Source organism: Bos taurus, chromosome 6, assembly GCF_002263795.3.
Source record: "Bos taurus isolate L1 Dominette 01449 registration number 42190680 breed Hereford chromosome 6, ARS-UCD2.0, whole genome shotgun sequence".
Taxonomy (NCBI): domain Eukaryota; kingdom Metazoa; phylum Chordata; class Mammalia; order Artiodactyla; family Bovidae; genus Bos; species Bos taurus.
In genome coordinates, this window is record NC_037333.1 from 40,221,493 (window position 1) to 40,249,425 (window position 27,933).

At 39.1% G+C, this 27,933-nt stretch overlaps 1 protein-coding gene across 14 annotated transcripts; it reads left to right on the forward strand.

The window, feature by feature from the left end:
* PACRGL (parkin coregulated like) lies at positions 1-27,635 on the forward strand. 14 transcript variants are annotated; one of them, XM_059887529.1, is made up of 11 exons: positions 1-16; positions 9,121-9,217; positions 10,579-10,646; positions 10,764-10,918; positions 12,190-12,257; positions 14,990-15,080; positions 18,565-18,699; positions 18,837-18,884; positions 19,169-19,276; positions 23,267-23,347; positions 26,869-27,150. In XM_059887529.1, exons 3-11 carry the CDS (start codon positions 10,595-10,597, stop codon positions 26,923-26,925), a joined length of 795 nt encoding a protein of 264 aa, XP_059743512.1. In that variant the 5' UTR covers positions 1-16; positions 9,121-9,217; positions 10,579-10,594; the 3' UTR covers positions 26,926-27,150. The 14 variants fall into 14 exon arrangements, with proteins under 14 accessions (XP_059743512.1, XP_024849000.1, XP_024849002.1 ...); XM_024993232.2 differs by lacking the exon at positions 1-16 and adding an exon at positions 6,272-6,582; XM_024993234.2 differs by lacking the exon at positions 1-16 and adding an exon at positions 6,272-6,438.
* Positions 27,636-27,933: the final 298 nt, after the last annotated feature.

Consider the following 27,933-nt stretch of genomic DNA (forward strand, 5'->3'; position numbering starts at 1 on the left):
CAATCAGCAGACTTTGGTAAGCCTCTATTCTGATTTGGTGGATCACAGTGATCTTTGCGTCTCCTGGAATTCAGTTCAGAGCCAGTGTCCAGTCATCTTTGAGAAGTATGCTTATTTCTTTTTTTCCCAATACACAGTCAGCCTGGAAAAAGGTCAGAGTTCCATTTGGGAAAAGATTTGGAGAAAGATTAACAGTTTAGATTTTTGTGAGTGTGGCAGGGTCTTCACGATTCGTGGATTCTGGGTTTATAAATTTCCTCAAGTTTGGGGATTCACTGAGGGCCTGTTAATACCACTCTCTTGGTATTGATGATTTAAGTTAAGCTTCTGTTCACTTGACCTATAGAAACTTTCGCTTATACAGAGCTGGTAAGAATTGAACTGCTCATCTATATTCTGCCAGGGACACCATTATTAATAGCTAACTCCATAGGTCTCTATGAGACAGACTATTCTCACTGCTGCTTTGATTCCAATGTCAACACGGCAACCATACCTACCTTAGCTTTGGTGGTTAAGTGTGGCCACATAGCCTCTGGCACCCTTGGACCAGTTTGTCCCCAGATACTTTAGGGACCCAACTTCAGTGGCAGCAGTTTCCATGTAATTTCTGACCAACAAGGAGTGACCACAGAGCTCTTCAAGGATTCTGAGATTCCCCTCACACGTTTATTTTTGAGCTGTGGTGTTGGAGAAGGGTCTTGAGTCCCTTAGACTGCCAGGTGATCAAACCAGTCAATCCTAAAGGAAATCAATCCTGAATATTCATTGGAAGGACTGATGCTGAAGCTGAAGCTCCAATACTTTGGCCACCTGATGTGAAGAGCTGACTCACTGGAAAAGACCCTGATGCTGGGAAAGATTGAGGGCGGGAGGAGAAGGGGATGACAGAGGTCAAGATGGTTGGATGGCATCGCTGACTCAATGAACGTAAGTTTGAGCAAGCTCTGGGAGATGGTGAAGGATAGGGAAGCCTGGCATGCTGCAGTCCTTGAGGTTGCAAAAAGTTGGACACGACTGAGTGACTAAATAACAAATGGTGAAAACTATCTTCCACTTGCCCCAGTGGCTTCTACCACCCTCCTAGGCTGGGTGAGCAGATTTCACATGGTAAATTCACTCTAATTTTCCAATATACCCCAGGCTGTGGATACCTTCCTCTACAATTTAGCCAGACAGTTCTGACATTTCAACTAGATTTCCTGTAGGCCACTTTTTTGGTCCATGTTTCAGCCAACCAAACAATTAGAGCCCTTTCTGGCCCCTCAGATTACAACTAGATTCAACAAATAACCCTGCAGTTAAGTGAGCAATGTTTTTTTTTTTTTTTTTTTAATTTTCTTTCCCAGTGAAACTATCAGTTAGCTTATCCAGCAATTATTTATTGGGTAGTTAAATGTGCACTTTGAACATACAGCCTGCTTTTAGGAAGAAACAGCAAAATTTATTCTTGCCTTCTGTTTTGTTTGGATAATGAGATTTTTCTATCACATAATATTTTTCCTCAGAGCCTGTTGTTTTTTGTGTTTTTTTTCCCCATAATCTGAAATCTATTTCAAAAAAGGCTTACTTTTGAAATATGTAAAGTTCTTAATTGTTATATGCTGTTGGGCTGATTTTAAATGTTATCATAATGATCTAAGCCTCCAATCATATTTTATGTTTACATTCTTAAAGTTTATTCACACCTTTCCTCTTTTGACAATACTTTTAAAAATTTCCTTTGCTGAATTCAGATCCCATAACCAGAATATAACTATTAGTATGTCTTTTATACCTAACCCAAACTATTTGGGGGGGGGCATCTCTTTACATCTCTGGGCAACACCAAGCATTTCCTTTCTCATGTTAGTAAGGAAGATACTAGAAAAAAGTTAGCATCTTCTGATTTTTAATTAGGTCAACCTGAGTATAGAAAATTAACAAAACAGAGTCTCAATTCCTTCTGGATTAATTATTATATATGCATGTAATTCTAAAATGTTGTCAGGATAAATACATTTCCGCAATGTGTCACTCTGAGTCTTCATAAAAGCCAATTTAAGGTCACATGTTCAAATACTGGCATACACGTCAACAAACGCTGGTTTTATACGTGTCAACAAGTTGATCTGTTTTGTCTGAAAGAAATATTTTGTTTCTAGGTTTGACATATCTCTTCAACAGAAGACAATCATAACACACATTATGGGATGAGTTAGAGGGCTCTGAATGTTTTTCTGTGCTCTTGTATTAGTTTGGCAGGACTGCCATAACAAATCTGGTGGCTCAAAGCAATGGAAACATACTGTCTCATGGCTCTGGAGGCTCGAAGTCTGGAATTGAGGTGTCAGCATCCTTGGTTCTTTCTGAGGCTTCAGAAGGAGAATCTGTTCCCAAGCCTCTCTCCAAGCTTGTAGCAGTTTTCTGGAACTTTTCAATAACTACCTCTTCAACAACGCTATTTCTAAATAAGGTCACACTCTGAGGTACTGGGGGTTAGTATTTTAACATATACATTTTGGGAGATAAAATTCAACTCATAGAAACCTGAATGCTGACAAAATGTTCCGTCTCTCAGTATAATATTTCACTGAATCACTATGAAATTATTATGCATGTACCTCAGTGGAGGATTCCATTCTCCTTCACTCCAGTATTATGGGTCTTATGACACTTCAATAGGAAACATTCCTTATCATCAAGAGGCAGTTTCTGTTTCTCCCTCACACATCTTAAGCTGTAAAGTACATTTCCTCATCTGGAGAATCTTGTGTGTGTGGGCACGTGCGTGTGAGTGTTCAGTCTCTCAGATGTGTCTGACTCTTTGCTGCTTCCAGGCTCCTCTGTCCATGGAATTTTCCAGGCAAGAATACAGGAATGGATTGCCATTTCCTTCTCCAGGGGATCTATCTTGGTTAAATGCAGAGTCTGACTCAGTAGACCTAGGTGGGGCTCCTAAATGATGATAATGATCTAAGAACCACTCCATGAATAGCAAGAACATAAAGGTATCTCCACAATCCATGAATTAGAAAGTAAGTCAAATGTCGAAAACAATTTCCTCAGCAAGACTGTACCAGGGAGTCTTAACCATTGATGTTTTACGGAATAGAGTCATTTGAACCTGTTTCCAGTATAACCTGACATCACCACCATGGACACCTGTCACAGTGAAAGTCAAGGCATTCCATTTCTTTTAGGCTTGTTGCAAATGATTGTAAAAGAAGACTCATTAACTCAAGATCAGAAAAACAAGAATTAACCACCTAGGATTTAATGAACTGATTTAATTGTGGTTAATTTTCTGCTTTCTAATATTATATCTAATAGATATAAGAAACCCATTCATTTTCTATTTCTAGCCTTCAATTTAATAGTCTATATTTGAACTAAGTGGAATGAAAAACTCTTTAACTGGTATATCATTCTGACTGGTATCTCAAACCAGAAAAAATCCTATAGAAGATCACCAAATAGATTATAAACTAATACAATAAAAATGTTTCTACAAAAATAATATTTTCTGCTATCCCATGCCACTTCATGCCAACTGCAGCTGCAGCATTTTATTCTAATTCCCTCAGGAAGGGGCATGTCATGATAAAAAGAAACTGATAAGAGTCAAATTTTTGCTTTGAAATTTCAAAAATCATGTTCAATGGATTAGTCATTATTTGGAAGATTTGGAAGAATAAACCATAACTCAAAGTCAAGATCCAGATCTGAGTAAAGAGACAGTGTCTTTTGATTCATATTTCGCTTATGACTGTTTCTTAACTACATGCATTTGGTCACCAATATTTTAAAGAAAATACAAAAGATATTATTGGTTTGACGTAATTACTTTAAAGAAACTCTGTTCCTTTTTGTACAAATTACAGACCAACTGATCATCTCCAATCATGCTTGCCTTACCCTCCCTCCATATGGGTCCCAGGGCAATAAATTTCATAGAACTGATAAGGATCCGGCTACCTCTGATCCCAGCAGGGTGCAAAATCAGAAGAAATGGACACATGGCATGTCTAGGCAAAACTCAAAGGCAGTTTCGCTAGATTTCCATGATCTCCACAGCATGGAACCCAACAGGTGGATTCCTCTCACTTCAGTTGGAAAGAAAAGAATATTTCCTGGGTTCTTGGGAGAAGAAAAAAATTAGCTCTAAATGAGAACCCTGAAGGAGAGATATGCACGTGCTATCCACAAGGATGGCAACTGAAGGACTGAGGACCAGAATGGTGAAAATACAGCTCAGCAGAAGGCAGCACCGGCAGATGACAACAGAGGGCTAGTTGCCCCACTGCCCTAGCATCACTGCCCTTCCACAGTGAGGGAATAAGTTCCTCCTCTAATCCAAGGACAAGATTAAATTTCTTCTACTGACAGAAAGAAAACCTGCAAAAGAAATTAAATTCAACTTTGAATTGAAAAGGGAGTTACATGAACTTATTCTAAAATCAGCAATTCACAATCAATTAACTTTCCTTTTATATTTTGCATTGATTTCCCAACATCTAATGGTATGTTCTACATACAGTGTGTACTTGTTAGGTATCCATTTACATTTTTCTATATTTGTACAACTTTCTTACACTCCAGGCAAAGAGGCTAAAATATCATGAGCTGGGTGCTGCCAAGGCTGCCACTGAAGATGCCAGGAGTGAAGAAAGGGGCGGTGATATAGTAAATCTTTAAGAAGCTAGAGAAGAGAGATGATAAGGTGAAAATAGCTAAGGAATAGGATTTTCTTTTCTTTTTTCTTAAAAAATTACTTAAATATGCATTGGGTTAGATACTGGGGATAGGAAAGTGATGGAAATAATTTCAGTCTGGTGGAGACCATAGGAAAATCAATATAATGAATTTTAAAAGTGAAGATAGACTTGCATGCAAGTTTTGCAGAACATTAGAGAAATTAGATATGCATAGAATTCATTCGTTCAGAGCATTTATTTAAAGAGTATTTCCTGAGGCACCATTGTAATGCCCTAGAAATGGAGAAACAGAATGAAAAAAGGCACAGTCTGGTCCTGAAGAAACTCAGAGTCTAGTGAAAATGCTTCTGGGGCAGCAATTAAGAGAACAAGCATGGTGTATCAGGGATGAGGAAAGATAACACTTCCTGCAGTGTCCAAACAATGTCAACTGTATAGTCAGATATTACCTGAGCAAAAAGTTAAGGCCATGGGTTGACAAAAAAAAAAAAAAAGAGGACGCTAGAAAGTTACACAATAGACAGGGCTGAAAGGGTTTGGGATTTTTACTATGACGCCAAATGCTTTTGTTGTAGTTGCCAGGGGATACGCATTTTCCTGCAGTATTCATTTTATTGAAATAATCTGGGGGTACACAAACACACTTATTTTAAAATTAAAGTGTGGATGTATCATGTGCTAAGTCGCTTCAGTCGCGTCCAACTCTTTGCGACCCTATGGAGGCCACCAGGCTCCTCTGTCCATGAGATTCTTCAGGCAAGAATACTGGAGTGGGTTACCATTTCCCACTCCAGGGGATCTTCGGGACCCAGGGATTGAACCCGCGTCTCCTACGACTCCTGCACTACAGTTGACTGCAACAGCATATGAATTAGTAAAATATGACAGGAAAGGAAATTCCACAGCTGGGCTGGCAGATGGCTCTGGCCTTAGCGGTAGAACACACTGGGGCGAGAGTTCAGGGTCCTCGGCTGTTAGAGGATTTAGGGCAAAGATACACGGAGACCATAAAGCTAAGTGTGTGGGAGAAACGTACGAGTTAAATACATAGACTAGGGTAAGGCTGCGGCGCAGGTAGTACAAGGAACCTGTATTCTCCTTTGCTCCTTGACTCTGCTGCTGCTGCTGCTGCTGCTAAGTCGCTTCAGTAGTGTCCGACTCTGTGCGACCCCATAGACGGCAGCGCACCAGGCTCCCCCGTCCCTGGGATTCTCCAGGCAAGAACACTGGAGTGGGTCGCCATTTCCTTCTCCAATAAGTGAAAAGTGAAAGTGAAGTCGCTCGGTCGTGTCCGAATCCTGGCGACCCCACGGACTGCATCCCACCAGGCTCCTCCGTCCATGGGAGTTTTCAGGCAAGAGTATTGGAGTGGGGTGCCATCGCCTTCTCTGGCTCCTTGACTCTATCATTCCGAAAACACTCTGCTCCTGGTACCCCTTTGTCATTGGAGACTGAGCGCCAAGTTCGCGAGCTGCCCTTTCAATACTGGGCGCCTCGTTGCCAGGGCAACCATTCCTGCCCGGCACAACTCTGCGACCTCCATGCTATTGGCTTGAGGACGCAGGGTGCGTGCTACGTCACTGCGCGGCGCCGCAAGATCCGGGAACCCTGCGAAACCTGATTTTTCCCGGTCCCCAGCGGCCGGCGACGGGACGGCCGGCTAGTGGCCCAGCGGGTGCTGGTTGGCTGGTGTGCAGATCGCGGTGGGAGAGAGGAGCGGTAGGAACAGGTCCCTAGAGCGGTGAGCTGTACATGTGCGGGGATCCGCTGTGCCACCCTCATTCTCTCGGCGGAGGCGGCTTCCTGTCTGATAAGTTGCTATGGCCACGGGACCACGTTGCTAAGGAGCCTGGAGATGCTGAACGCCATGAGCGTACCCTTCCTGGTCTGGCTTTGGTTGAGAGTTGCCTTATTTGAAACTGGCACCTTTACCCACTCTTATCTGACCTTCTTTAAAAAAGAAAAAAAAAAAAAAAAAGCAAAACACAACTTTTGTTTTTCTCCATTTTTTCCTCTCCATGTCCTCATTTTCTAACTTTCACAACATGCCGGCCCTGGACTGGTCTTAGGTATTGGGAAATGTGTGGTGTTAGAGGCGAAGAGGCTAGGCAAATGGAAAACAAATAGGAAGACCCTTAATACTGGCTCTTTGGATTTTCTTTACGGTGAAAAGGGTTGGGATAGGTGAATACTGGGCTGTGTCGCTGTTCTTTGAAATTTGAAGGAGCTTTAGAGATGGAGCTCACCTCCTTTTGTGGGGCTCCTGTTAACACTTTTGGGACCTTCCAAACACCAGATTAGAGAGTAGGAAAAAAAGTGACCTCTGTCTCTGAGAATTTTTTTTTTTTTAATTTTATTTTATTTTTAAACTTTACATAATTGTATTAGTTTTGCCAAATATCAAAATGAATCCACCACAGGTATACATGTGTTCCCCATCCTGACCCCTCCTCCCTCCCCATACCCTCCCTCTGGGTCGTCCCAGTGCACTAGCCCCAAGCATCCAGTATCGTGCATCGAACCTGGACTGGCAACTCGTTTCTTACATGATATTTTACATGTTACAATGTCATTCTCCCAAATCTTCCCACCCTCTCCCTCTCCCACAGAGTCCATAAGACTGTTCTATACATCAGTGTCTCTTTTGCTGTCTCGTACACAGGGTTATTGTTACCATCTTTCTAAATTCCATATATATGCGTTAGAATACTGTATTTATGTTTTTCCTTCTGGCTTACTTCACTCTGTATAATAGGCTCCAGTTTCATCCACCTCATTAGAACTGATTCAAATGTATTCTTTTTAATGGCTGAGTAATACTCCATTGTGTATATGTACCACAGCTTTCTTATCCATTCATCTGCTGATGGACATCTAGGTTGCTTCCATGTCTTGGCTATTATAAACAGTGCTGCGATGAACATTGGGGTACACGTGTCTCTTTCCCTTCTGGTTTCCTCAGTGTGTATGCCCAGCAGTGGGATTGCTGGGTCATAAGGCAGTTCTATTTCCAGTTTTTTAAGGAATCTCCACACTGTTCTCCATAGTGGCTGTACTAGTTTGCATTCCCACCAACAGTGTAAGAGGGTTCCCTTTTCTCCACACCCTCTCCAGCATTTATTATTTGTAGACTTTTGGATCGCAGCCATTCTGACTGGTGTGAAATGGTACCTCATAGTGGTTTTGATTTGCATTTCTCTGATAATGAGTGATGTTGAGCATCTTTTCATGTGTTTGTTAGCCATCTGTATGTCTCTGAGAATTTAACAGGTAGTTTAGTGCAGTGGTCTCAAAGGCAAGTGCGGGAAGAATAGGTATGTGGAAAAAGAAATAAGGTATATTGAGCTGGTCAAAACAATGAAAGAAAAGTACTCTTTCCTAGCATAGACCCAGATGCCTGTAACCCCTTGTAGATGATGACCCGCAGCATCTAAGGAAAGTAAGGTGAAAAATGAGGGGTCCACAGTGGGGCCTTGCTTAGTTTGTTTGCTTTCTTGATATTGTGACATAGTTTAGGTGTTGAGGTTAAATGGATTAATAGATTCTAGTGTCTACTTAGAATATATTGTTTTGTAAAAGATTGAAGGGTATTCTTTGTAATATTTATAACACAAAAGAGTTACTTTTTCACTTCTTCCCACCATTAACCCTTTACACCACCCTCACACGTTATTTAATGAAAAAGCTAGTGTAAGATGAATGAACCTTTTTTTCCTTTTACAAACAATTCATGCTCTGGATTTGTTGTCAGTGGTATGCTCCCAGGTGGATATTATCTTTTAAAAATTGAGTACATGCCATTTGTCTGTAAGGTAAAGGGTGGTATTTTTAACAGTAACTGAAAAACTGTTTTGGAAAGAAGCTCTAACACAGGTGTTTTGGAAGTGGACAGGGAAATGTTTGCATCATTGTGTGTGTGTGTATGTTTTGGTTTTGTTGCTGAAAATTGCATAATTGTATCACACATAAAAACTGTCCTGTATACTTAAAACCTTTGGAAGCTCCATATTCTAACATGTTTTTCAAATGAAGAGTTTCAGTAGCCTTTGAACTTATTCAAAATCTAATATAGCACTTTCCAGTTAGTACCTTATAGAAACAGCTGTTTGACATAAAGGAACATAGAAATTGTGTCATTCCAACTTGTTGAATAATCACTGAATTGGCAGTATTAGGTTGCACTTTAAATAGGTCATAATTAAAGTCTGTGTTAGCTTAGGATAGGATCTAACAAATTTAATGAGCTAATAATTACCATATTTTTAGAAAATGCCTTGGGGATGAATGTGAACTGTGATATTGGGAAGTAACTCATCTGCTGGTACTAGGCTGAGAAAATTAGGTCAGCATATCAAATTAAGAAAGTTGAAATTTAAAATTACTCTGTTACAGAAATAATCTTACATTTAGTTTATCTTTGCAGGGTACTTTGATCTGGTCACATGGTATTTAAAATATTTGGAGGCTGAATGTTACTACATGGAACTTTGCCCTCCTTGTGAAGACTTCTAATTTGTCAAGTAAATTAAAATAATCTCATGTTATTACTCATTTAAGAAGGCATCAATGTTTATATTGAAGAAGAGAGAACTAAAGAGTTGTGATTTGTGTCCCCAAATATTTGAAAAGCTGTCATTTACGAGTAGAAGACTACATCTATGTGGCCTTAAAAGAAGATCTTATAGAAAAATGACTATATTAAAGACTTAAAAGGGGAAGTACTCTAATGGAAGAATATTTGGAGTGTCTTGTAAATGGGGAAATGGAGTAATCAAGGGGAAATAAGGAAGCAAGGCAGAAATCCAAGTGCTGTGGAAACGTGCATTTAAGAAACTGATGATCAGGAAAGCCTGCGTGGAACTTGGAATTGGAGCTAGACCTAGAAATACCAGCGGGCAGTTGAGTGTATAAGTCTGGGTGTGTGGTGGAAGATTCTTTGAAAATAATTTGATTCAGCAGGAAAACAAGGGCTATGAATTAGAGACCTGTTAGCAAAGTGGGAATTACGGGAGAGGGAGAAGTGAACCATTCACTGGGTAAGCTTGACATGTCATCTTCTTTAACCTTCAGTAATAGCTTTGATAGGATTAGTATCTCCCCCATTTTCAAATCTCAAGAAGTCAAGGCTTAGGAAGATTAAACAACCTGCTTCAGTTCATAAACCTGTGATTAGTAAAGAGGAGAGGCAGTCCCAAATCTGAGCCCAGAGCTCCTTCTACTTCATCATGTCACATTGATCATATCTGTAGGGTTGCGTTTGGGAAATGGAAGAAAAGGAGACATTAGAGATCCTAATTTTTCAGCCTGAGAGATCAGAAAACTGGTGGGGCTTTGAACTGACAGGCAGTTCATAACTTCAGTGTGAAAACCTCAGTTTGGGTGATGTTAAGTTTAAGGGGTCTATTTAATAGAGTTCATTACGTCACTGGAAATGTAGGACTTGATATGCAGATGTGAACACTGGGAACTCTGGAAATACAGAGGCCAGAGAAAGTGGAGACAATAGGGGATGTGCCAACCACTTTTCCCAGAAATCTAGTCTATATTTTCTGTATGTGGCCAGAGGATTACAATTGAGCTTCTAAAAGTGTATTTGGACTATTTGAATGTAAAAATGCATATTTTTATACATTTTGCTTACAGATATTTTTAAAAAAATTTTCATTGGAGTGACAGATGGTTTTTAATTTACTGTTATTGGTATTATTAAAGTTGATAATTTTCATATTTTCTTACTGGCTTTTTAGGCATTTTGCTCCATATCATACCTTTTCTGTGGGACTTTTACTGTATTTCCTACTCTGTTAGGTTTGGTCTTTATATTGTTAATGAATCCTCCTCCCCAGAAACAATGTTGAAATCAAGTTTCATGTAACTGCAGGAGTAAAGGAGAAGCAATGCAGAAATCAGAGTTCCATAGGGGCGTACAGATGAGAAGCAGACTGACAGGTACTAAATGTTGCTTTTTAAATGAAGAGGTGTATTTTGTTAATGACACACTGTTTTGTACAGATGAATGCAGGGTGTGCTTTCACTTCTTTTTTGTTGATGTTCTGTTTTTTTCAGATAACTGTGATCAAAGGACATCATCAAGTGCCCAAGTAAAACATGGGACTACAGTTCAACAAAGCAAATCTTCATCATCAACCAGTTCTCCAGAATCTGCAAGAAAACTTCATCCTCGACCAAGTGATAAACTGAACCCTAAAACAATTAACCCAGTAGGTACAAAAGAGATTCCTGACTCAGTAGGTTTTCCAAAGTATTAGACTTTTATATACTGTTGAGCCATTCTGAATGGTGTCCCGTTTCTTTTGTTAGTTTTAAGCTAGTTGTGAAGGAAGGCATATGGTAATCATGATGAAGAATGGAGGTAAGAATATGAGTGTGGGAATGAGAAGGTGTAAACTAGAAATCAGTCGGCTTTGGTATGTCATATCACATTCATGGATGAGTAATGTGGAGTATAAAATACATTGCATATCAACTTTCTTTTTTTTTTAAATTTACTGTAATTATTATACTTCCCAATATCAATGAATAACCTTGTAATTCCGTTGCCTAGGATGAATTACGTGCTTTCATAGTTGCATAAAGACCTCTGACCATTTCTTTATGACCTGCAAATTAGCTCCACCAGAATTCCTAACTACAACACTAGCTTTCTTTTGCTTTCTCAAAGCAGATTAATCACATTTAACAAACATAAGGTTTATATACATAAAAGTACATAATTGTAAGTTTCTAGGTCAGTTTGTCCACAAAGTAAACACACTTGTGCTCCAACACCAGACGGTGTCTGGTCCAGCCTTACATAGATGATGATGGTTTCAGCCTTTAAAGGGGATTATGAGAGTGGTTGAGACACAGTCTTCGATGGCAGGTAGAATCCAGCGGATTCTTCAGCAAGGATACAATGAACTATCCAAAGGCAAGAGGAGATTGTCTGACTTTATAAAAGAAAAATGGAAAATAGTTTAAGCTTCTGTGTTTCTTTGCTTCTTTCTGTCATTTGCAGCATCAAGAAATTTTAGGTTCTTTGACCATCCAGACTGTACGTATTTGAATGGAGGACAAGTAGGACATACGTGATATGCAGGAATCTACTTTGCCTGTACACCTTTTCTCCATTTAGCTTTCAATTTGAAAGGTCACAGTGGAGGAGGGGTGGAAAGATATATTATCTTTATTGTATTTGTTTATAATATTTAGATTTAAAAATATTTATCTATGGTATGTTTATTTTATATGTGGTTTCAGCTACCTCCAAGCCTCTGAAACAAGGGTTAAAGGAACTACAAAATGTGGAGAGGATTGATCATTTTTCTGAGTAGAGTGATACACTTGATACAAGCTTGGTGGGCTTGAAAGTCAGGGTGTCTGTTTGCCTCAGACCTCAGCAGGATTGAAATTGATTAGGTATCACTAAGTGGAGATGATAGTAATAATTATTGTATTCTTGTCTTTTTTTTTTTTTTTTTTTTAATTTTAGTTTGGTGAACAGTCACGAGCCCCTTCTGCCTTTGCAGCTATTTACTCTAAGGGAGGTATTCCTTGCAGGTAAGATCAATACGAGTTATAACTGACCATATTATTCAAAAATAATTGAGTAAAATCAATACAGTTCTCATTTTAAATGTATTGAAAGTTTTATTTACTAGGGAGGTTGAAATAAAGGTGAATTTATTATTCATACTTTGTCTTTTGGATTGATATAGATCCTGGGACACTGTTGAAAAAAATAATTTTAATTCCAAAAGAGAATTACTGATAAATCTATAGTAAACCACCAGATAATTGAAGAAATTGACTGAAACAGTTTCTAAAACAGTTTAAGCATTCATAGGCTTGGGAAAATTTCAGGTAAATAATCCTCTTTTGTCTGAACTGGAAGTTGACAATTCAATGAAATTGTTTTGTTATTTTTTAATTATATTTCAGAAATCAGATATTTCAAATTTTATTTGAACTTATATTTCTTAATGAGTAGTATAGCTGTTTTCGTTTTCTTTTGATGTAATTTTTGTATTTCTGGGTAGACGTCAAGCTATTTTAAAGAAAGCAATGCAGGTTACTAATAGAGGGCTATCCTTTTAAGAGTTCACTATTGAGAAACATTAATTTCTTCTAAGTATATCCAGTTTTAACCTGTTGTAGATGATAGAACATTTTATTTTCATTGTGGAAAGAAATAATCATAGCATTCTTTTTGGTGTTTGAAATTTAAAGAAATGTAGTTTTTAATGGTATTTTCAGATTTGGAGGGCTAGGAGTGAAAAGTAAGCTCAGGAGGCATTTTTTAATTTGTTATTGTTACTATTTTGTATTTACATTCTGAACTGAAACTATTTTAAAGGTCTTATACCTTCTCCCCACTCTGAGAATTTATTATTGCTAAAAATGTAAAAACAGTGCTGCCGAGGCTTCTTGGGATTATGAAAATAACACTTTAGTATTCTTTAGAAGATGCCAAGTTGAGAACATTACAAAAGGAGCGGGAAATAACAGTTGAGTGTAATGAATAAATTCTCTGCCATGGGTGTGGTGATGTTTCCATGGATGTACTCATACATCAAAACTTACCAAATTTTACACTGTATTAACAGTGTCCATTTTTATTTCAAGTTCTGCTTCACTAAAGACAAAAATATTAAAAAAAAAAAAAAAAGGCAGCAACAGCAGAAACTTTAATTCAAGGGGCTGACTCATTGGAAAAGACTCTGATGTTGGGAGGGATTGGGGGCAGGGGGAAGAGGGGACGACAGAGGATGAGATGGCTGGATGGCATTACCGACTCGATGGACGTGAGTCTGAGTGAACTCTGGGAGTTGGTGATGGACAGGGAGGCCTGGCAATTCATGGGATCACAAAGAGTTGGACACGACTGAGCAACTGAACTGAACTGAATCACTTTTTCACCCTGCATGGGCCATTGCATATTCCTGGCCTTAGTTTTCCTCTCTTTAACAGGGATAAAACCTGGCTTTCCTTTAGATTATTTCTGTTTAGGTTAAATGATATATGAGCTTCCCACGTGTCGTTAGTTGTAAAGAACTCACCTGTTAGTGCAGATGTACGAGACGCCAGTTCAGTCTCTGGGCCGGGCCCCTGGAGCAGGGCCTGGCAACCTACTCCAGTATTCTTTTTTTTTTAATTAATTATTTTAATTGGAAGCTAATTACAGTATTGTGGTAGTTTTTGCCATACACTGATATGAATCAGCCACGGGTGTACATGTGTCCCCCTGTCCTGAACCGCCCCCCCCACGTCCCTCCCCATCCCATCCCTCTGGGTCGTCCCAGTGCACCGGCTTTGAGTGCCCTGTTTCATGTGTCAAACTTGGACTGGTCATCTATTTCACATATGGTCATATACATGTTTCAGTGCTATTTTCTCAAATCATCCCACCCTTGCCTTCTCCCACAGAGTCCAAAAGTCTGTTCTTTATATCTGTGTCTCTTTTGCTGTCTTGTATATAGGGTCATCGTTATCGTCTTTCTAAATTCCATATATATGCGTTAATATACTGTATTGCTGTTTTTCTTTCTAACTTACTTAACTTTATATAATAGGCTCCAGTTTCATCCACCTCATTAGCACTGACTCAAATGCATTCTTTTTTAATAGCTGAGTAATATTCCATTGTGTATACATACCACAACTTTCTTATCCATTTGTCTGCCAATGGACATCTAGGTTGCTTCCATGTCCTGGCTATTGTAAATAGTGCTGCAGTGAACATTCACTCCAGTATTCTTGCCTGGAGAATTCCATGGATGGAGGAACCTGGCGGGCTACAGTTCCTAGGGTCGCAGAGTTGGAAACAACTGAAGTGACTTAGCATGCACAAATGATACCTGAAAATTAATATTGCTTATGAAAAAAAAATTATTCCTAATTATCACATTTGTTTGCTTATTTTGTGATAGGTTTGCTATTGTTTTGTCTATGGTTTACCTATTTTGTTATAGTTATGACTGAACCATATGAAATATAACATTTGCATTAAGATGCAAATAGCACTCTAAAACTGTAGGCTTAACAAATGTGGAGATGTGTAGTTTAGTCATCATCAAACAATTTTGTTAAAAGGGTAGGAATTTGTAGGATTGAAAATATGCAGTTATTGCTCTATAAGGTGCCTTTGTAATATCTTTTACAGTCATGAAGTTCCTACATGTTACAAAATAATTCTAATATGGTTAGGTTGAAGAAAGAATATATCATGATTAATCACTGTTTAGTATATAAGTCTCTTGTTCTTATCACATTCACTGACTTTTATATTTTAGATTGGTCCATGGTTCAGTAAAACACAGGTTACAGTGGGAATGTCCTCCGGAAAAGCTTCCATTCGATCCACTTCTTATTACTTTAGCCGAGGTAAATACTCTATCTTTCCTGAGTATTTTTTCTAATTGCATTAAATGTTATTTTTGTAACTCATCAGTAAATCTCATTCTTTACTTTTGAAATAAAAGCCAAGGAACAAATATTAAAACACCACACTTCCTTAGGAACTAATTATGAACGGTGTATGTTTCTTAGAAACTGATTAATCAGCTTTATAAACATGAAATTAATCTGCACAGGGATTTGTAGATAAGTAGATAAAGTATTCATACTTAATTTAAAGTGCTGGGAATCATATTGAACTAGTCCAATCGGGAGGATATCATCATTTAAACTCATACTAGAATCAGTTAACAGTGCCTGTTTGGTCTTTCCTTATAGAACCTTTATTAAGTCACCTTTAATATGATATGTTTCTTAGGGAACTGATATCAACTCCCTAAACGTTCTTTTGGGTAATTTTCAGGGCTTTTGCCTTCTTGTGCATTTTAAGTAAAATATCATAGAGATGGTTTTTGTAAAGGATTTCAGAAAAACTTCTCATATATTCCTTTATATTAACATTTGTGTCAGGAACAAAGTTGGCAGAGTATTAGCCTGAAGTGAGTCAGAGATATCTTTTGTGAATGTTATTATTTATAAATGTGTAGAATTAGAGACAGAAGTTGAGAAATGAATTAACCAGTTGTACTTAACCTTAACTCATCTTCTTTAAGTCTTCAGGATCATTTTTCTTGTTGCTGTTAAAAACCAAGTCCTTACATTAGGTCCTTGATGGTATTAATCTGAATTGGCAGTGCCTCTGGGATAAGTCATACAGTAGTCAGGAATCCAAAAGATATGACACTGAAAAAACTCAGATTTTTTTTTCTTCACTCAAAGAAACATTTGCTTTTCCTGTAAAACTTGTGGGATGTGCCAGATGTCAGCAGAGCTGAAAAAGTAGACAGTTGTGCTGATTGAGATATCTTAATTATAGTGAATGCCTAGAATTTCTAATTCCTCCTTTAGTTTTCCCAGTTTATTTACTCTTTTAAATGGACATCTCAGTTACTACTGGGGCTTCCCACATGGTGCTAGTGGTAAAGAACCTGCCTGCAAATGCTAGAGATGTAAGAGATGTGGGTCCAGTCCTGGGTTGGGAAGATCCCTTGGAGAAGGAAATGGCAACCCACTCCAGTATTCTTGCCTGGTAAATCCCATGGACAGAGGAGCCTGGCTGGCTACAGTCCATAGTGTCACAGAGAGTCAGACATGACTGAAGCAGCTTAGCACGCAGACATCAATTACTTCTGAAGACTACCAAGTTATCTTAGGTCTTAGCTTTTTTTAATTTGTACCTCAGCCTGCAGAATGTGTTTTGGTGTAAGAAGTAGTATATTTTTATGGATAGCCTATTTTGAAATTAAATTTTAATCAGTCTCTTTTAAACTTTGTGTTACAAACTAAAGATGTTCATATTTCATTAGTTCTTTTTTGAGCCTTAAACTTTTTATATATGGTAGCACACAATTTTTTAGATGAATCGAAACTATAGTGATACCTTTGAAAACATACTCTAGCTAATCATAAGACAGGGGCAGTGCTTTGACTTGAGGAATCCTCAAAGGAACTCTGAGTTTAGTTTCAGTTTAGTTCAGTTCAGTCACTTAGTCGTGTCCGACTCTTTGCAACCCCATGAATCACAGCACGCCAGGCCTCCCTGTCTATCACCAACTCCCGGAGTTCACTCAAACTCATGTCCATCGAGTCAGTGATGCCATCCAGCCATCTCATCCTCTGTCGTCCCCTTCTCCTCCTGCCCCCAATCCCTCCCAGCATCAGAGTCTTTTCCAATGAGTCAACTCTTCACAAGAGGTGGCCAAAGTACTGGAGTTTCAGCTTTAGCATCATTCCTTCCAAAGAAATCCCAGGGCTGATCTCCTTCAGAATGGACTGGTTGGATCTCCTTGCAGTCCAAGGGACTCTCAAGACTCTTCTCCAACACCACTGTTCAAAAGCATCAATTCTTTGGTGCTCAGCCTTCTTCACAGTCCAACTCTCGCATCCATACATGACCACTGGAAGAACCATAGCCTTGACTAGATGGACCTTTGTTGGCAAAGTAATGTCTCTGCTTTTCAATATGCTATCTAGGTTGGTCATAACTTTTCTTCCAAGGAGTAAGCGTCTTTTTCCAAACACTACTGTTTTTATTTCTGTCCTGTGTAAACTTTTCTCTTTCCCCTCTCCTCATGTAATAATGGGGAAGCAGTGACAGAACCACTACTATTGAGTCCATTTCACCTTGACCTAGGGTTCCTCATCTCTAGAATGAACAGGATGGGGTGCTCCGAAGACAATAGAACCTGTGTTCTGTGGTGCCAGTGTGCTTGGCAGCATAGTTTTCAAAAGCATGACGGCATGTAGGAAAAGAAGTGTTTCATCACCATTTGGAAGCAGATAGTTTTGTTTGGGGATTTTTTTTTTTTTTTTTGCTGCACGGCATGCAGGCATGAAGGATTAATTTCCTAATCAGGGATCAAACACCTGTCCCTTACAGTGGAATAAACAGTGGAAGCATGGAGTCCTAACCACTGGACTGCCAGGGAATTCCCCTGGAAGCAGATGGTTTGATCACAAGGACAAATTGGTTGAAAATTAGTATTTTTAGGCATGACCCTGCAGCTGGTTATACTTAATTCCAGATAATAATTAGTCAAACTGAGGGAGTATTGCTATTACTTTCTTTGTTTTATCTTTTCAAAAAAGATGGCTATTTTATCGTGACTCAAAATAATAATTAAAAAGAGTGCATGTAATTGTTCCTAGTGCATTTAGGGTGAAAGGCTTTGGTGAGAAATGATTTACACAGGTTTTTTTTTTTTTTTCTCCCCATGTTTTTGTTTGACTTTCTGATGTTAAAGATGGCATTTGAAATCTTACAATGCATTTTAAACATAGTATAAGATTTGTCCTCTAAGTATCTTAGTATTTAAATGTGAAGGAGATATAATATTTTAGAGGCTCATTAAACAGTTGTAAAGTCATCTTTAAGGTAGGGGGTCCAACAATTTTGCGTTTATAAAGTGGGATTTAGTAACATAGATTTTAGACTAATTTGTTGGGATTTCTGGCAGTGTTTAGGAGTATAAGCAACATGTTTTTGGTATCATAGTGAGTTTTTTTCTTCTCTTTCTTTTTATTTACATTTCCTCTCTTTCATCCTCCTTCCTCTTTTTTTCATTTATTTTTCCTAGCTTCTCCTTTGCTTTTCCCTGTTCCTTTTATTTTTTCTTATTACTCTTTTTCCTTTCCTTCTTGGTTAAAGATCCTTTTTGTCTCATGCATATCCCATGTTCCACAATTTCTTAGTTTAATTGAAATTGTAATTATTGAAATTATATTTCAAATAGGAAAATAATACTGAAACTAGATTTCACTTACATGAGTAAGGATTGCATTTTTTTCTATTATCATCACTAAAATGGGTAGTAAATCTTGTTTGTGTCTGTTTGTTTGTTTGTTTTGGCAGGGTCTGAGAGAGACTAAACATCCGTACACCTTTGTGTCAAAGGAGGGTTTTAGAGAATTACTTTTGGTCACAGGCGCTCCTGAGAAAGCTGTGCCTTTGCTTCCTAGACTGATTCCTGTGCTGAAGGCAGCTCTGGTATGTCCTTTATTCCTTTAGACTTTCTGCAATATATTTAGAATATTTTACATCTTTTTTTTCTTTCAAATATTATGCAAATTTGTTCTTTACCTGTGATTTCAATGTGTGTGCAGAATTCGGCCACTGTTTTTCAGGGCCAGATGATTCCTTACTGGAAGATACCTTTAGAAGATGTACTAAAGGTAAAGAGGGACATCTTGAGTAGTTAGAGAAAATAATGAACCTGAAGTCAGTCTTTCTGTAGGCTACAATGTATTTTATTTAATGTTTCCGTCAACCCAAATTTAATTTTTGCTTCTAGATGTCCTGTACTAAAGATTATTTTTTAAATCCTGGGTTTGTTTGGTCATTTTCTAATATTGAATGTTCACTTTTTCTCCACCTGCTTACCCTTTCTCCTTATCCATCCTTCCTTTTCCTCTTTCCCTCCCTGCCTGTGCACCGTGAACCACCCAACCCTCCCCAGGTCCACGTGGATGATGAAGTGTTTGAAAGAGGATTGAATGCTCTGGTACAGCTAAGTGTCGTCGTTGGTCCTGCTCTAAACGACCACCTGAAACATCTGCTTACCAGTGTAAGTGCTGGAAAGATTGGAGAGGGCTTGTGTATGTGTATCGTTTTCTGATGTAATGGCTTCAAACTAATCATTAAAATGATTCAAAACCTTGAAAAAAACTTCATCATCGTAACCAGAAAGTATGAACATCGGACCTAGTTGTTCTTAAATATTTTTACATTAATGGGCGATATAGTCTCTTCAGTTTTTGTTTGTTTGTTTTTTTAATGGAAAGTATCTGCATGAGCAAATTTAGAGTTGTGATAAAAGTAAACAGAATTGAATGGACAAAAATTAATGAACAGTGTGAGGTCTTCATGCCCATGTGGATTATCTATGAATTCTAAGCAGAGCTTATAAGTATTCTTCCCATGGACGGAGGAGCCTGGAAGGCTGCAGTCCATGGGGTCTCTGAGGGTCAGACACAACTGAGCGACTTAGCTTTCACTTTTCACTTTCATGCATTGGAGAAGGAAATGGCAACCCACTCCAGTGTTCTTGCCTGGAGAATCCCAGGGATGGCGGAGCCTGGTGGGCTGCGTCTATGGGGTCGCACAGAGTTGGACACGATTGAAGTGACTTAGCAGCAGCAGTAGCAGCAGAGCTGTGTTATTCATCTTTTTTCTTTGTTGTACATTGTAATTTTTTTAGTGAGTCTCTAGGATTCAGGTTGAGACATTTTCCTGTTGTGAGTAGTTTAACCCTGCCACAACCTAAACTGGGGCACTTTGCAGTTCAGGAGGTCCCCAGAACCACCCTTAGGTTTGCTGAAATGACTCATGGAACTTAGAGAAGCTGGTACTCAGTGTTGCAGTTTATTACAGTGAAAGGATACAGGCTGAAATCATCCAAGGGAGGCGCTGCGTAGAGCAGGCCCAGAAGAGACGAGGTGTGGAGCTTCAGGTTCTCTCCCGGTGGAGCTGGGGGGCCAGCGCTTGTTTCCCAGCAGTGGTGCATCACAAGACGCACGGAGCATTGCCAGGGTGGGAAGCTCACTCGAGCCTGAATGTCCAGGGTTCTCCTTAGACGTTTGTCACACAACATCACTGCCTGCCTGCCTGGTTGACCTTGGTCTCCAGCCTCTAGAAGTTGAGCTGGTACTTGGTGCCTGAGTCCCTGACTGTAAATCACATTGTTAGCACTGACTATCTGGTGTGGCCCAAGGCCCCAGGTAAACAAAGTCACTCTTACCTGGCAGGACCTTCCAAGAGTTTAGAGGTTTCCATCCAGGAGGGCAAGGACCAAACCTATATATGTGTATCTCCCCTCTTTCTCGAGCCTCCCTCCTCTCCTCCCATCCCACTGCTCTAGGTCGTCACAGAGCTCCAGGCTGGGCTCCCTGTGTAATATAGCAAGTGCCCACTATCTATTTTGCACATGATAGTGTACATATGTCAGTGCTAATTTCTCAGTTTGTCCCATCCTCACTTCCCCTGCTTGTGTACAAGTCCGTTCTCTACTAGGTTCATCAGAGCCATTTTTCTAGATTCCATATATATGCATTAATATACAATATTTTTTTTCTTTCTGACTTACTTGACAATGTATGGCAGGCTCTGGGTTCATCCACCTCACTACAGCTGACTCAAATTCATTCCTTCTTATGGCTAAGTAGTATTCTATTTATATATGTACCACATCTTCTTTGTCCATTCATCCGTTGATTGACATCTAGGTTGCTTCCGTGTCCCGGCTGTTGTAAATAGTGCTGCAATGAACGGTGGGGTACGGGTGTTATTTAGAATTGTGGTTTTCTCAGGGTATATGCCCAGTAGTGGGATTGCTGGGTCATATGGTAGACTTATTCCTGTTTTTTAAGGAATCTCTGTACTGTTCTCCATAATGGCTGTATCAGTTTACACTCCCACCAACAGTGCCACAGGGTTCCCTTTTCTCTACATCCCCTCCAACAGTTACTGTTTGTAAATTATTTTGATGATGGCCATAAAATCAATCAATTTTAGATTGCTTGGTTGAGACAATCAGCAGTTTCACAGAAATCTGCTGCTCTCTGCCCTCCCGTTTTGTGTCAGGTGTTATTTGAGGCACAGGGAATATGATACTAAACAAAACCACACATGCCCCCTGCCCTTTTGGAGGTTGGTTTTGTTTTGGGGGAGAAATACGTAGCAATGACATCTGCTGAGAGAACTGGCATGAGGTAAAGAGGAAGTGAGGTGTAAAGAAAAGGATCCTTCCCCTAACTGGAAGTGGAGCTTCCTACCAGCCTCCCAGCCCTGCCCACCGTGGTGGAGGGAGGAGACCGGATCAATGGTTAAACTCTCTTAACTGCTTTTAGAGGTACCGTAGCATTTATCTTTAGTCACTCACATACCTCCTCAGAGCTCTGCTTTTCCTAAGACAAGGACTGACTGAAAGGGCCTCTTCCCTTCCTGGGGTGGCAACACTTTGGGGAGACCTAGCTACCACACTGGCCTTCACACCCTCGCGGGATTCTGTAGAGTAGAAGGCCCTGGAAACCGGATATGTAGGGGCTCATCCCTGGTCCGTAAACTACACACGGTGAGGACCACTGAGTTGCTAGACGCTCCTCTCTCCTCTCCCCACTTCACCCATTCAGCCAGAAAGGCTGCACTTTCATATCTCATAGACTTCTACATTAGACATTTATTTGAAGAAAGGGCTCTTCTAGGAAAAATATTTCAAAACCAGTTACTGAACATACATACAACTGATTTTCTTCATATGCGAAATAAGTCATATCCTTTGTGAGCTTCAACTCTGAGAGACTGTTCACTGACCCTGGGACAGTGATCCTCAAACTTGAAGAAATAAGTACATCACCTAGGAATCTTGCTGGAAATGTAGAACCTGGACCTTTGTCCTGAGAGTCTGCTAAAGTAATTTGTGGGGCCAAGAATCTGTACTTCAGTGGGTATATGTGATGAGATGGTGGTGGTTTGTGGATCTGCCTGTGGTCATCTGTCCAAGGGTAACACGATCTAAAGAAAACAAACCTAAGATCTGTAAGAGGCACTTTTCCTTGTTCATCCCCAGGACATTGATAAGCCCTTCCTGTCCCCCTTTTAGAATTGCTTTTGTCACATTTTTTATCTTATTGGGAGTCTCTTCTGACCCTCCGTAACCTTCGATGACCTGGCTGAAAGAACCGGTTACTCAGTGCTCAGTGGTAGGAATTGTCCTGGTCACTTTCAGACCTGGGAAGATGAAGAACCAGAAACCAGCTCTAGGACAGGGGCTTGCTAAGTGTTTGGTGATGAGGAATTCTTGCCTGGGCTCCAATTATATCCCCAGAAAGTGGAGCCATGAGCAAGTCCTGCTCTGGCTGGAAGGTTCAGGGTTTTGGGTGAGTGTTGCGGACGTTTGGTGGGAGAACACAGCAAGGAATTGTGTTGAGGGCCTGAACCGCACTGTTTCCCTCTCTGCTCCTGTTATTCTGACTCCTGTGCTCTCTCTCATCTCAGTCAGAACTCCCCGCTTGTCCAAGCAGGGACCTTCAGGACATAGCTGGGGGCTTTAGGTGATCTTGTGGGTTTTAGCCAGATTCTTCTGCCTGTCACTGTTACTGAATTATTCATGCAAATACTCTGTTCTTTGTTGTCTCTTCCATTTTTGACTGTAGGAAACACACGTGCTTTAGAGGCTTAGCTTTCCATCATTTTCCTCCAGATGGTCTTACAAATTACAGAATGGGAAAAAGTGTAATTTCTTAGAAACCTTACTCTGGAAAACTTACAGTATGGTAATACTGGAGCAGATTCTATAAGTTTGGTACTATATCAAATAATATAAATCCATCTTTTTAAACAGGTTTAGTGACATCTATTCTATGTAAGTTTTTATGAGATATTTCCTAAAAGAAGCCTTGCAATCTAAAACAAAATAAGTAGTGTTTATATACTTACTATATAGTAAAGACTCAATGGAATTATTTCTAGTTAGCCTATTAGTGAATTTTTACTAATGTTTATGGTGAATAGTGTTACTTTTTCAAATCATTTCATTCTTTTAATCTTATCTTCAAAGCTTTCTAAAAGATTAAGGGACAAGAAATTCAAAGAACCAATCACCACTGCGTTACAGAAGCTGGAGCAGCATGGCGGAAGTGTAAGTGAGCCTTATTCCCCATAAAGCATAGTTTCTAAAAATTTTAGTCGTATTATAAAATTGATCCTATAACATGTTATCTCACTTCAGGCTCAAGTAACCATGTGGAGTTAGTATGATTATTCTCTTTTTAGAGCTCAGAGTTTCTGTCTTGCCTAGGTCACACAGGTTTTTTTTTTTTTTTTTAATGAAGTATAGTTGATTTACGATGTCATGTTTCAGGTGTACAGAGCAGTGATTCAGCTATATATCCGTACATATATATATATATATATATATGTATGTATATAAACTTTTTTTCAGATGCTCTTCCCTTACAGCTTACTATAAAATGTAGTTCCCTATGCTGTATATTAATAGTAGGTCACATGGTTTTTAAGCATGAGGATTCAGACCCGGGTTGTATAAAGGTAGGGCCTGTGCACTTTCCCTGTGTTTACCGTGCGGCACTCCTTTGTAGAACAGCTCTCCAGATTTTTTTTTTTATTTAAAGTGTTTTGGATGTTTTTGCTTTTACCATTGGGAAGTTCGGAAAAAAAAAAAAAGAACTAAGAGGAAGAAAGAGTCGTTTTTTTTTTTCCTTTTATTTGTCATCTTTTCTGTCTGAACAGTTTGAAGTCTGTCCATAATCAAAGGTTGAGATGAGGTTCCCAGATGGCTGGGTTGTTCTGTCTGGAAGGTACGTGTGCTCGCTTGAACCTGTGTACGCACACACAGAGGAGTGATTTAGCTGACTAGTCTACTTGCAGGAAGATACCGGGATGTGGGGGATTTCATTACTCTCTGTGTGTTGTCAAATAACTGGGGTGATTGAATTTTCGTCACTTGAAAGATGTATTCAAATATTTTAGTCTTGGAAATATTTCCATAATGCAGTGAGTCAACCATGTTTTGGATGTTACATTTAATCAGAGTTGCATGGGATTAACATTGCAGAACTCAATTTCGCTCTAGGTACTTGATTATAAAGAAAATTTACATGACCGATAGAATTTTAATATGGCAGTATTTTAGTTTAAGCATTGCCTAAATTACTTAATTTGACCAATTTCAGTGACTTTTTAAATTGATTTTTTTTTTTTTTTTTCATGACAAAGTTCTAGGGTAAAGTTTATAATGTGAAAGTCAGTCCCCGGGCTACTAGATAATGGGTTTCTTTGTTGTGTGAGTCAAGGCGGAGGGTTAACCCTCAGACACCTTGTTAAAATGCACAGAATCATACCCTAGTCAGTCCAGTATCCCTTCCCAGCACAGAAAGGAATTCTTCTTGCTTATAAATGTGTTTGCTGTTCTGAGAATTACAAATAATTTGCCCCTTCCTCTCTGAAATGCAAATAAACAGATGCTAAATAATGATAGCAAGACTTCAATCTGAAACTCCGCAGATGGTTTTCACACATCCTGTGGCCTGGTATGGGGCCTGGGCAACTAGAAAAGGGCAGCCCAGCACCTTAGATTTCATGGGGGTATGTGTGGAAGAAGGGACAGTTTGTGAGTAAATACAGGTTAGAAATGGGCTTCCCAGGTGGCTCATTGGTAAAGAATCCACCTGCCAATGCAGGAGACATAGGAGATGCAGGTTTGATCCCTTAGTCAGAAAGATCCTCTGGAAGTGGAAATGGCAACCCACTCCAATATTCTTGTCTGGAAAATTCGATGGACAGAGGAGCCTGGTAGGCTACAGTCCATGGAGTCAAAAAGAGTTGGACATGATTGAGCACACACACAGGTTAGAAATAGCTCACTAGGATTTGGAGGGGGAATTACAGTGCACCTGATTTGAAGCAAGTATTTGACGAACACTGCCTTTAAAAGTCTATCATTTACAATCTCCTGTTTCTCATACATAAATGTCTTCTTCTCAGGTAAATTTCCATTTGTCTTTTATGCTAACGTTTTTAAAGCAAAGATTTTTAACATTTAGCAAGTATTAGATAAACTTTCGGAGAAGGCGATGGCACCCCACCCCAGTATTCTTGCCTGGAAAATCCCATGGACGGAGGAGCCTGGTGGGCTGCAGTCCATGGGGGGCTCGAGAAGAGTCGGACACAACTAAGCAACTTCCCTTTCACTTTTCACTTTCATGCATTGGAGAAGGAAATGGCAACCCATTCCAGTGTTCTTGCCTGGAGAATCCCAGGGACGGGGGAGCCTGGTAGGCTGCCATCTATGGGGTCATACAGAGTCGGACATGACTGAAGTGACTTAGCAGCAGCAGCAACAGAGGATGTAGGTGACCAATTCAAGGATCCTAGTGACAGCTAGCAGTGTTCTTCTCTTATTGCCACTGAATCTTATTAGTTTTTAGTCATGCTAATACAGAATAAAATGATTTTGAAGTTATAAAAACTATTAAGTGTTGTGTATTCCCTCAGACTTTTTCTGTTCTTTTTCCCTCCTTCTAATGTCTTATATAATATTTTAGTAATAGTTAATGTAATTGTAATAGAAAGTTTTGATCACATATCAAAGACTGTCCCATGACAATTATTATTGTACTTGCCTTCAGTTCAGTTCAGTCACTCAGTCGTGTCTGACCCTTTGCAACCCCATGAACCGCAGCACGCCAGGCCTCCCTGTCCATCACCAACTCCCGGAGTCCACCAAAACCCATGTCCATTGAGTCGGTGATGCCATCCAACCATCTCATCCTCTGTCATCCCCATCTCCTTCCTAGCATCAGGGTCTTTTCAAATGAGTCAGCTCATCACATCAGGTGGCCAAAGTATTGGAGTTTAGGTACTTTATCATGAAATTAATGATGTTCTTCCTTTTCTAAAAACTTCAATGTTTATATCTTTTCTTTTAATATTGGAGATGGGTCTTTATGAGACAATCTTCTCAGTATTATAGTTTCTTATTTCTTAGGGCTCGTGTATATTACAATGATCAGAGGACTCAACTTCTGGGGAAAAAAAATATTACAGACAGCCATGACGTCTTTTTCTTAGAACTAATCAGTTTACTATATGCCTTAAATTGAAACTGGTTCATTCTTAGCCTGATTCAGTTTTCTTTTTAAATGATATATATGTATGTCTTGGGAAAGTACATTACAAATACACGTCCTGATCTTAATCAAGCAGGTAAGAACTTACTGCATGATAGGTACTCTATTGAGTACATTTTACACATTAGATTCATTTAATCTTTCCTACAGCTGTCAGAGGTGGATTTTGTTGTTATCCCCCTTTAAAGAGCTAGAAACTGAGGTATAGAAAAGTAATGAGCCCCAGATTTGATAGGGAAGTGATTGGCTAGAGATCGATTAAAAAACTGGTAGTCTGGTTTCTAACTGCTTTTCTAGTTAAATATTTTTAAACCACAAAAAGAGACAACCTATATTTTATTTAACTCAGGAAAAAGGTTCTACTTCTCTTTCCATCATTCTGCTCCCATGCTATTTGGTTTGTTTGTTTGGAGCTTTGAACACTATTTTAGGCACACTCCTGTCAACATAGTACCTATTAGGGGAACCCTGCATGATAACAAATAAAGCTAAAATTTTTTTCTGTTGACAGGGAAGCCTTATCATCATCAAATCTAAAATCCCGACATATTGTTCCATATGCTGTTGAAGATAGGAGCCTGAACGACAGGTGTTAAATGCTGACCATGGATATCTGTAAAACCTGTTCAGAGTCACTTCGGTTTATTCTTTCGTAAATCACAGCCATCCTTCATTATTACTGGCCTTGGATGAGTATATACACAAGTCCACCGAATCATAGTACAAGTTATTCATCAAGAAGAAAGAATGGTTAATAATGGAAAACTATTAAAAATGTTCCATAATACTACAATCTTGTGGGGTTAATTTTTTTCTTTTTTTTGTGATTTGTGTGAACAGCAGTTACTGGGTTTACAGTGGATAGGTTTGTATGTATTTTCTGGTGCCTTTTGTATATAACATTTATACAGTCAGTTTGTACCTGTGTACTTACTTTTAGACATTCTGCTATTTCCTGGGTTTTATATTTATCAAGTCTATGGGAGTTTAAAATAGTGGACAAATATTTGTGAATTCACTGTTAATTATATTGTTTATAAGTATGTATTTTATAATGTAGAATGTTTGGGAAAAATTTATTTCCAGAGTATTCTACTTTAAGAAAAAGATTTTTAATGTGTAAATTCTCTTTTAAGTATGGTTGTTTATTACAACTCTTAAAATTACCTAAATTTAGGTGTTAATTGTATTTAAGTAAATATATGGTTATTTCATAGTCTGAAAATACTGGTATTCAATACATGAAGATATTCAGAAATTAAAATCTTAAAACTTGTACATGTATTCAGTTATTTTGTTGTGCTTGCTTATGTTTAACAATTAGCTTAGTTGAAAAAGCTATTAAAGCATTACTTATAAGTGTAGTTCTGAGTGTTGATGTAATAGAAGCTGATTCTAGATCTTTCTACAGAGAAAGGAGTAGAGGGAGAGAAACAGAAAACAAGAAGACCCTCCACCTTATGGGCAGGAGGAGAGCCTTAGGGCCCTGAGTAGCCATACCAAGTCCAAGGCTGGCTGAGCCTTCTGAAGAGATGGAGTTTAGAGCAGCAGCTCCATCCCAGAAGGAGCTTCCTTG

What these genes read in the sequence shown, in the direction of transcription:
- PACRGL (XM_059887529.1), top strand. Translation starts at nt 10,595, where the DNA reads ATGCAGAAATCAGAGTTCCATAGGGGCGTACAGATGAGAAGCAGACTG. An exon ending in TGAAACATCTGCTTACCAGT is followed by an intron (nt 19,277 to 23,266) that starts GTAAGTGCTGGA and finishes TTATCTTCAAAG; the next exon opens with CTTTCTAAAAGATTAAGGGA. An exon ending in TGGAGCAGCATGGCGGAAGT is followed by an intron (nt 23,348 to 26,868) that starts GTAAGTGAGCCT and finishes TTCTGTTGACAG; the next exon opens with GGAAGCCTTATCATCATCAA.